This window comes from Xenopus laevis, chromosome 9_10S, assembly GCF_017654675.1.
Source record: "Xenopus laevis strain J_2021 chromosome 9_10S, Xenopus_laevis_v10.1, whole genome shotgun sequence".
Lineage (NCBI taxonomy): Eukaryota > Metazoa > Chordata > Amphibia > Anura > Pipidae > Xenopus > Xenopus laevis.
In genome coordinates this window covers 16,180,412-16,191,796 of record NC_054388.1, presented here as the reverse complement: position 1 = coordinate 16,191,796, position 11,385 = coordinate 16,180,412, and the positions used below count along the sequence as shown (strand labels likewise).

General features: G+C 42.9%; 1 protein-coding gene across 1 annotated transcript; it reads left to right on the top strand.

Moving 5' to 3' along the window:
* Positions 1 to 8,194: 8,194 nt before the first annotated feature.
* Positions 8,195 to 11,385, top strand: XB5762393.S (provisional ortholog of tripartite motif containing 25 S homeolog). The gene has a single exon (XM_018238253.2). The coding sequence runs from the start codon at positions 8,664 to 8,666 to the stop codon at positions 10,557 to 10,559; it is 1,896 nt and encodes a 631-aa protein (XP_018093742.1). The 5' UTR covers positions 8,195 to 8,663; the 3' UTR covers positions 10,560 to 11,385.

Sequence of the window (11,385 nt, the reverse complement as noted above, 5' to 3'; positions counted from 1 at the left end):
CAATGTCATTTTAATGAAGAACACACAAGAAAAAAACAAAAAACACTTTTAACCTGCGGGTACGTGTTGCCGGGTTAATTCTTTTAAAAAATATGAAAGGAACAAAAAAAACAAATTGAGATCTGATCTGCTTTTCCACCTGGTTCTGATGCCTTTCTCCCCCCTTCCTTAGGTGGTTCTGGCTGTCCATGATTACATTACAGCTATATACTGAATATATGGAATATAATATGATTATATATTCCCAAAAGTAGGAATGAAAATATATATATATATATATATATATATATATACATACATACATACATACATACATACATACATACATACATACATACATACATACATACATACATACACACACGTACACACGTACATACACACGCACAACAGACATTTAATAACCCTTCCTGTTGCTCTTATATAACCTCCGTCTTGTCAGTCGTGTGCAAACGCTTTTCCTGTGCCAGTCCTGTTTTTTCATATCTTTTAAGGCCCCAGCTGATCTGTATGCATAGCACCAGGACCTGGCAGACATATTGGAAACTATTGGCATTATGATTTTTTTTTTTTTTTTAAATGGGGAGGTCCGTCTCCTTGGTTGTTATTGTCAGCACCCTAAATGCCAACATTTAACAGGGCAGAGCAGAGTTTTGTGTGTTTTTGGGGTGCGGTAGCCTGGCGAGTCTCTTGCTTTTCCCGCAAAGGGGCATCGGGTGGCACATATTGGCAGTACTCCATGCCACTGATGTTCAACCTGTGGTCCGCAAGCCTTTGTTGAACTTTGTAGTTCAAATAACCCAGTCGGGGTAGTCAAACCCTACACTTCAGTTGATGCACCCACTTTTATTAATGACACCCTGAGGCTAAAGTGTTACGTTAAAGGGACCAATTTGAAAGAATAACCATGTTTTATTAAAGGAAAAATATTCCTTTAAAATAAGTGAATGTAAAACTGATGGGGGGGCTATTCTAAGCACTTTTGTAATTAACCTTCATTATTTATTTTGGTTTTATTTCAAGATATTAAAGGAAACATGTACTATTATTGTGAATGAATTTTGTTACAACAGCGCCACTTGCTGGTCATTTTACCACAGTCTGACCACCAAGTAGTCAAGGAAGTTGTCAGGAGAAAGAAAGAGGCTGCTCTGATGTTCTTCTGCTTAGGAATAAAATTAGAAACCTTTCTCACATCTTTCCTAAGCAGAAGAACATCAGAGCAGCCTTTCTTTCTCCTGACAACTTCCTTGTAGTGATGTGCGGGTCAGGTAAAACCCACACCCGAACCTGCCCTCCCTCCATCTGGGCCCTCCCGAGCCCGACTTCCGGGTTCCTTTTATAGACCCCTGCCGCCCAGCTGATGGCGTCACTAAAGGGGCAGGGCGAGCAGGTGCGCGGCTATAAAACCGGAAGTCAGAAACCGGCAATGTGGTGGGTGGGGAGAGCAGGAAGAAGATCTCGACCCGGACCCGCCTGCCACCCGCAAATGGGGCTGTGAGGTCTGCCTGAACTCAACCTACCCTCAGGTATCAGGCCAGCCCGCACAATTCTACTTCCATGACTACTTGGTGGTCAGACTGGTGGGAAAATGACCAGCAGCTGCTGCTGTCAAAATTCATTCATATTAACAGTTCATGTATCCCTTAATAACTTGGAATAAAAACAAAATAGATAATGAATGTAATTTACAAAAGTGCTTAGAATAGCACTCTCATCAGTTTTACAGTCCCTTGTTTTAAAGGTTTACATTTCCTTTAAAACCTTGCAGTATATAGTAGCTTTAAGGTGCTAAACCTGGTCCATCCAGACCCTTCTTACCTCCAGTAGTTTTTGTGGTCTTGCAGAGACACCTGGCATGATCCATCAAATTGCTGGTGGTGGTGGGGCTATTGTACACACTTTAAAACCCAGAGGGTCTGTGGCTGACACTATATAATCTTGTACTGTCTTTTTGTCACCTGTATATCTATGGTGTAACCTGTCCCCCCCCCCCCCCCAATATATTGGCCCTGTGTCTATTGATTGGCTGCCAAACACACCCCGCAGTTGACTCAGGCATAGGAACAAACATGTAACCATAATGTTCAGAATCTTCCCCCAAATGTCAGGTAAAATATCACTTAGTTCTGATTGGTTCACGGGACTGGATTGTGGGACACAGGTGTGTACAGAAGACATCTATATGCATGTGTATACATGGACCTATGCATACACTCATATTTATTCACACATCCCAAAATATAGCGTATCTGTGGTGTCTGATCTCGGGGGGGATGTTTGAGACCTATGTATATATTTTCCAGGCTATATTTTGGTTTATCTAGCGATCTATAGGACAGCCATAAACTGGTGATTGTTTTACTTTCTGCCAAACATACTAAGAGAATCTTCCTGGGGCAGAAATGGCACCCCCACCCTTCCCTATAGGACCCCCTGATGTAAATTAAATCTTTCAAAACATTTCTTTTGGAACTTGTGTTTTTTGTTTGATGGGTTCATTCTCCTCTTGCAAAAATGCGAAATGATCCAGTGGGCTCAGACCTGGCACAGGCATTTAGTGCCTTTTATTTCAGCCATTGCTTTGTCTACCAAAAGGGAGGGGGGGGAATTACCCATGTTATAAGAAGCAAAACCAAATTGACTGGTTGTAGATTTAATTTGTTTCACGTTCACGCATGGAAATTCATTTTCACTGGATATTTTATGTCTTTAAAGGGATACTGTCATTCCCCCCCCCCCCCAAAAAAAACACGTCAGTTAATAGTGCTGCTCCAACAGAATTCTACGCCGAAATCCATTTCTCACATATCTGACATGGGACTAGATATATTGTCTGTTTCCCAGCTGCACCAGTTCATGTGACTTGTGCTCTGATAAACTTCAGTCACTCTTTACTGCTGTACTGCAAGTTGGAGTGATATTGCCCCCTCCTTCCCCCCCCCAGCAGCCTAACAACAGAACAATGGGAAGGTAACCAGATAGAAGCTCCCTAACACAAGATTAGAGTGAGCTTGTGGGGAGAGTGGTTTTCTTAGGCTCCTGGGGGTCTGGGAAGGGACCGTTTGAACAGCAAAAGTAAGGTTTCAGCCTTTTAAATTAATTTGTTTGGACTTTTATTCAGTCTTTCCTCCCCAAAGTGGCAGCAGGAGGAAGAAAGTGGCTAGGAGCCCTAAGAGCAGTGGGGAAGCCAAGTCTAAAGGTGGCCATAGACGCACAGATATCGTACAAAACTAATTTTCGTGCGATATTCGGTGCGTGTATGGTGGGAAACGAGCCGATCGATATCGGCAGAAGACTTGGATATCAGTCAGCACGTCAAAATTTTGATTGGGTGCCTTGGAAGTCACCCAAACGTTGGCCATTGTTCGTGCTGAATCGTCAGATGAGGGTAAAATTCTATTGTTTCTACCTGTATAGCTTGACGATTCAGCTCTACACGTGTGTATTGAAACGAACCATTGTAATTGTTATGACTGGTCATCTTAAGAGTCCTGGTGCACAGCTGGCCACAAGCAATCGTGTGAGTAGAATCAGAGTTTGTGCTGCTATTGCTGGGAGAAAAGGTAATGGAGGAAAAGGGAGTGAGGTACCTGTGGCCATCTTGGATGAGGGAAAAAGTGCAGAACACCTGAAAGAAATATCTGGTGAATGTGCTGGTTCTATTGCTTTGGAGTGTGACTCCCTTGGACCGTCAGGCTGTGTGGAGATGGTTTGTGCTCCCCCTGAGAGGATAAACTCTGCAGAGTCACAGCGAAACCCCCCCCCCTGTACAGGAAACTGCACAGAACTCCCCTGGGGTCACAGATGCTATGGAGGAAAGACAGAGCAGCAGCAGGGCAGGAGCCAGTGGCTGTACCTGGAAACTCCCAGGGGAACCCAGGAGGATGCTGGGAGGAAGGTCAAGCAGCAGGAGAAGCGAGTCCCATGTGTTAGTCAGTCAGAGGAGAATGCAAGATGGCGCCGTGTGTGAGAATCTGGCAGTGAGTGAGGCAGAGAAGGCTCTGGAGAGAAGGAGCAGTGCTGGGCTCACTACAGAGCAGGTAATACCTTTCCCTCATATTCCCTCTGCTGCTAATGGGCCCCAGGCGGCCAATATTGACTGTGTTAGAACTGACTGTAGCAAACTGGGCCCTGTATCCCCCAATGAAACTGTGTTTGTCTCTGGTGCAATAATGGCAGCCATGCGAGTTATGGAGACTCTGCAGTGCAGGAAAGTGGAGCTGGAAGATATATCTGTGGAATAAAAACCCAGCATTGAACAGGCTGCCTCCATCTCATTCACTCTGCATTATTACTTGCATAGTATTGAGCCCTGGAGTGGCAGTTGCTTTATATAGGAATATTAACAAGGAGTTCCTGGCATTTAGACAGGATAGTCTCCCAATCTGCATCAGAATTACAGTATCTGTAGTTCTCTTAAAGAACCCCTCTAATACTGGCTTCCCCAATACCCCAGCCTGCATATGCTGTGAAACTGTTATCTCCAAATGTGATTGTTCCCTTGTGTGTGTGGCATCTGGTGCATAGGTTTGTTTCTTTTTTACTGATAACTATGAGTTTCCCTTATTAAATAATGTTACAAATATTTGTGGCTAAATACTATAAGGAGTACTGTGTGAGACTGGGCCTCCTGTGGGCCACCAAAGCACCTGACGGTTGGGCCCACTCTATGCACCATTTAAAGGAGAACTAAACCCTACATTTTATGTTTTCAACTTATGCTCAGTGTGCTTGAAGCTTAGGGGTCATTGCAAATCGTCAAATCAGCTGATCAACAATGCTGATTATTAAATTCTGGTGCTAATTGGACTGGTTTCTGTGCTGCCATGTAGTAATTAACTGTATTAATTACTAATCCTCCTTATATTGTGACATTTCTATTCTATGTGTACTGTATATTGTGAGTGGGTCCCTAAGCTCAGTAAGTGACAGCAGCACAGAGTATGTGCTGTGAATCAGCAGAAAAGAAGATGGGGAGCTACTGGGGCATCTTTGGAGACAGATCTTTACTGCTAAAGGGCTGTGGTTGCCTTGGGCTGGTACAGAAGCACAAAACCTAATGTACAACATTTCTAGCTACTTCTTTAGTTAAGCTTTAGTTCTCCTTTAATTTAAAATGTGCAAAGTGTGCTGTGGGATTGGTCATACAGTGGGGATTCCCAAGTCCAACTCTGAGGCAGTAAGGGGACAGTAGCATAACAATATATAAAGGTTTGTCATACAAATAAATGACACGTTCTCTTATCTGTTGCTATTGCCAATCGTAGCAGTGACTTTACTTCCTTGTCCTGAAACACAGAGAAACATTCTATAAGTCTCTGTGTGTGCAGGGAAAATGACTGGGAGGGAGGTGGATCATTAATTTCATTTGGCTTAATTCATTACAACAATAAACTGCTGCTGAGCTATTGCAGAACTTATCTGTTATCTACTGTGTGTCCTGTGCTTGAATGGCTGCCCCCATGGCTGCACAGCAGTTTGTTTATATAAAATATAGTAGAGTTTCTAAATTTAGAAATACAATCGAATACAATCTTACTTCAATTCGAACTATTCAAATTCAGCCTATTCACCTGCTGAAAAAAACGTTGATTTTTTTTTTTTTTATAAATTTCGGTATTTTTTATTCGAATTTCGAGTTATGGGAGTTCAAAAAAAACTCCCATTACATCGAAATTGGACCCTTGATGTCAGGTGAGGTTTACACAGGCAAGATTAAGAGGCGCATTTCTCAAAGGCTGAAATTCCAATTCATGTGAGTTTTTAAAAACTCCCCTAAACCCCATAAATTTGAAATTCGGTCAATCGAAATTTATTAAAAAAAAAATCTAATTTTCAAACTCTGATGAACTAAATCGGCTTGAAAACTCGAATTGAATTTGATTCTAATTTAAAAAACTCAATTAGAGTTTTTTCTCTGAAAAAAACTAGAATGTCAGTAAGGCTGCAAACAACTCCAAATTGATCCCTGGATGTCTCCCATTGACTTAAACAGCAATTTCACAGGTTTTAGGTGGCAACCTCACCAGAGCACTCTAGGGGCTGCTGGTAGCAGGTGGGCCGGTAATGGATCCTCTCAGACTTCTCAGTGTAAATGTCCCCCAGGAAAAGCTTCTCCACTAGCGCCCCCATGTGCTGAGCGTTGTACTGTTTCTCCAGCCTCAGCAGGCTCAGTTCATGCATAGTAAATCCAATGGCAGAGGTGCAGTCCCGGCCCAACTTGGCACTCAGAAGCTCATACACTCTGCCCGGAGCCCAGGTCCTACCCGTGGATACAAATCCAGCACAGGTCCTGTTCATTTGGGCTCGTACAGTGCTCATCACCTCTGGACTGTGAAACACAACTCCCACCTTGTGTAGCAGGTAATCCGCCTCCATGGCCCCCCGTGTTATCCAGGAAGCCTGGCGCAGCGCACTTTCCCTTTGATCACTAGTGAATAGGAGGGTTCCCCACACTGAGGGTCCTTTTAATAGAACTGGAGGGCTTTGAAAATACGTTCAGGGTAAAATGTGTAAGATCTGATGAGGAACTCGGGCCCTGGGCGCACCTCACATCTACATGAGATAAATGGGAAAATGTGGTCGATATATACTTTATATTTTATGCACCAACTACTGTGTGTATAATAATTAGGCACAGATATACCCCCATCTTTCCTCCAACAACAGTGTCACAGTGTAACCCCCATATCATATATGCACATAATGTAACTGTATAATATATAGGCACAGATATACCCCCATCTTTCCTCCCACCACTGTCACAGTGTAACCCCCATATCATATATAGTGAACAAAGTACCCCCTCTTGTAAAATATAAGGATATTATAAGTTACCGAGGAGTTTCATGACCATATAATAACACGAGGCCGAAGGCCGAGTGTTTTTATACGTCATGGAACTCCGAGGTGACTTCTAATATCCTCATATTTTGCAACTGGGGGTACTTTATTTATTATAATACACAAATTTCAGTGAGTCATGTGACAGAAATTACATCAGAACTCACCGTTCATAACTGATGACATCAGAACTCACTGTTTAGAAGGATATAATTTACAGGATATTCATGGCATTTGTGTATTATATGCACATAATGTAACTGTATAATATACAGGCACATATATACCCCCATCTTTCCCCAACCACTGTCACAGTGTAACCCCCATATCATATATGCACATAATGTAACTGTATAATATATAGGCACAGATATACCCCCATCTTTCCTCCAACCACTGTCACAGTGTAACCCCCATATCATATATGCACATAATGTAACTGTATAAAATATAGGCACAGATATACCCCCATCTTTCCCCAACCACTGTGATCCTCCCCAAGCCAGCTCTAGATGCAAAAGTGTAATGTAATGTCTAGAACAGAGATCAGAGGACATGAGGGGTCTGCAGGTGGTCCTGAATGGGCATCACAGCCTTGGGGGATTCAAGGCAGGGTCACACCACCATAATGACCCCTTTAGCAAGCTTGATAAAGGGCCAAACGTGGCCTGAAACGTTGCTGTAATATCCTACAAATTGTGCAATAAATGCATTTTTATTCTTCATAAGATAAGTGGTGCTGTTCCATTCTGGTTGTGGTATATATGCGCCAATGGAAGATGTACATTGGAGGAACCTGCACTACACGAAGATCTAAAGTGTTGTGTCGACTACTTTCTACCAGTGTTTTAGAAGTAACCAAACCCAGCATTAGAGCCAGTCAATAGTATTAATGGAAACTGAATGTCACCAGCGGAAACAGATTTTGGGCAAAAATTACACAACTTGATAAAAGAGCTCCTATAAAGTATGTGGTAAAAGGGTGATAAAAGATGATTATATCTGGTAAATTATATTTCAGATTCAGGGGGATGTCTAATATATATATATATATATATATATATATATATATATATATATATATATATATATATATATATATTTGTAGAATACTGTATTATTGGTGCTACATGTTGTTAGGGTTGCCACCTTTTCTGGAAAAAAATACCGGCCTTCCTATATATTTATCTTTTTTCCCTATTAATAACATTGGGATCAACCATCATTTTCACCTGTAAAATACCGACCAGGTAGCAACCCTTAATGTTGATCATTTTCTTTTGTACTAGGGTTTGCATCTGTACAAGTCCGGTATTTCCAAAAAAACAAAAAACAAAACAGGTCATGAGACTGCTAAGAGTCAGGGTTTCAAAACTGTTTTTTTTTAGTAAACATAAATAAAGATTTTTACTTTACACTTCTGTGTTTAGAGCCATATATCCTATATCACATGCACACTAATTGAGGCATATTTTCAAAGGGTATAATGTCCAAAGAAAAACAATATAAGGATTTCCCAAATAAATATAAAATGTCCTCTCAGGCAAAGTCCCTGAAGTGAACGTAACTAAGCAAACTGCTTGGTGTTTCAACGCAAAAGTTTGGGGACATTCAGCTGCCACTTCAAGGGTTAATGCCCACCCCCACCTGCAACACATTGTGTAGTCTTTTGTAAGAACTGTGAGGGGGGGTTAACAAAATAAAGGAATTACAGGGTTAACAGGAAGCCCCTTTCCAAGTAACAAAGTGTTGCTGCTTGTGTGTAGGGGGTGGGACTAACACTCTCCAGTTCCATTTCCTCCTTCCTGTTTTCAGCCATGGCATCTGCTGATCTGAGAGACGAGTTGAGCTGCTCCATCTGCCTGAGCATTTATACTGATCCTGTATCCCTGCCGTGTGGCCATTACTTCTGCCAGGGCTGCATTGGGAAAGTGCTGGACTCCCAGGAAACAGCAAGAGATTATTCCTGCCCTGAATGCAGAGAAGAGTATCAGGAGCGCCCTGCCCTGCTGAGGAACAGAGCTCTGGGTAATATAGCTGAGCGATTCCTTTCTACTCAAACCGAGCAGGACGGGACTGGGATCTTTTGCAGTTACTGTGTCCATTCCCCTGTACCTGTTACTAAATCCTGTCTGCAGTGTGAGACCTCCATGTGTGATGCCCATGTGAGAGTGCACAGCAAGTCAGCAGAGCACGTCTTAACTGAACCCACTGCTTCCTTCAGCAACAGAAAATGTTCCAGTCACAAGAAGCTCCAGGAGTATTACTGTTGTGAGGATGGTGCCTGTATCTGTGCCTCCTGCTGCCTGGCTGGAGAACACAGGGGCCACAGGGTGGAGCTGCTGAATGAGGCCTCTGAGAAGAAGAAAAAGAAACTGAGGAATGTTTTGGAGAACCTTTGCCCAGAGAGAGAGGAGACTGAGAGGGGAGTCCAGAGGCTGCAGGAGCACAGGAGAGAAGTGGTAGAAAAAGCAGCCAGTGAGACAGAGAAAGTCACTGCCCTGTTCAGAAAAATCAGGGAACAGCTGGAAGCCCTAGAGAAGCAACTCCTGAGTGACATTTCTAGGCAGAAAGAGGAGCTTTCCCTCCATCTCACTAATCTGATCGAGGAGCTGGAAATAAAGAATGATGAGCTGTCCAGGAATATCCGTCACATTGAGATGCTGTGCAACATGGCAGATCCACTCACTGTCCTACAGGAACGGGAATCTGATGGAGCTGCCTTTTGTGGGGTTGAGGGGTCAGACAATGATGGCAGAGAGAAAGCTGATGTAAAGGTCCCTGTTGTAGGAGATCTGAATGTAGAAATGATCTCAAAGACATTAGTCACTGGTTTAGCTGGGATTGTAACTGGGGTAAAGGGAACAATCTGTGGGCAGGAGGATGCAGACATGTTACTGGATAAAAACACAGCTGGGGATGCTTCAGATATAGTAAAGAAAGAAATGGTTCCCATATTAGTTACACCCCAGTCGAATGACACTGGGGCAGAAGGCTCAGGGCTTTGTGCCTATTCGACTAAAAAGAGAAAAATACCTCAACTTGTCAACAACAAAAAAGAACAATCTATCTGTCACAAATCTCTGCAATCTTCTGATAGTCTCCCCAAAATGTCACAGTTGACAGGTAACCCAAGGACTTCCGTATCTGATTCTGCCATAGACACAAGGTCAATCTCGGTGTTTGGGCAGAAGCCTACATACCTGGTACTGGATACAAACACTGTTGGAAATGATGTATCTGTATCAGGAGACAGAAAAATGGTGAGCTACTCACGTAGAGCCCAGTGTCGCCCACAAACCAGAATGAGATTTCAAATTCCTCAAGCTTTAAGCACAAGGAGTTTCAAGTCAGGGCGACATTACTGGGAAGTGGAGGGCAGTGAATCAGGAGGCTGGATGGTAGGGGTGGCTTATCCCAGTATAGAGAGGGGAGGTAAACAGTCCACGATTGGCAATAACAAGAAGTCCTGGTGTTTGTACAAGCTGGATGATTTCTATACAGTGATACATGACAGCAAAGGATATCATTTATCTGATGTCCTTTCCTGCAGAAGAATCGGAATCTCACTGGACTATGATGCTGGTAGTGTGTCCTTTTATGAACTGAGTGAACCAGTCAGACACTTACACACCTTCAAAGCCACCTTCACTGAGCCCCTTCATGCTGCATTCTGTGTCTGGATTGGCACTTGGGTGAGAATCATTAATTAAGCTATTTACCCTGCCCAGGAGATAACCCATTCTGAGAGTTGCCTTTAGCCCTGCATTGCAGATATTTGGACATGTACAGGTCTTTTGGGGGAGTCTTCAATTTTTTTGCACAGCTTGACTAGGCAGCAGGAGTTGTCTGGGAATAAGGGTATGTGACCTATGTGCAACAGGATGTTCAATCTGGGGAGGTTGAGGCCTCTGTGTGATTCCAGAAAAAAGATGGGATCTTGTGTCATATTTATGTGGGCAGGTTCCCCTAGCAATAACTGTCCATCCAATGAGCTTGGCTAAATTATAGTTCTGCCCCATTAGAGTTATATTTATTACTTAATACACTACAGAGTCAGACCTAGGTCCTGTCTCTTCTATATCCCTGTAGGGCACACCATCTCCTCTTAGCCATTTAATGCTGCCCCAGCTCCCTTAGGGCTCTTACGCGCGTTTTTACCTGCGCTCCCCTGCGCCTGTGTGAGTACAGCCCCATTTGAAATAATGAAATGCGTCTATTCCTGCGCTCCCCTACGGCTGAACGCCGAAAAACGGAACGCAGGGGAGTGCAGGTAAAAACGCACGTGAGTAAGAGCCCTTACAGTGCAGATTCTTTAAATCAGTAAAGGGTAGCCTCTGTGTACAAATAGATATATACAGAGACCTCTTTGTACATGATAGATGGACTTGATGCGTTAGTGATATCAAAGATCTTAGCTAAATCCATGTAACCGGGATAGTATTATCCACTCTAGGCACAGACATTTTTCATGTTAACATTTTTTGTATGTTATGAGTTAGTGTGAAGAGGAAATTGAATTAAAAAGGTATTACAAAA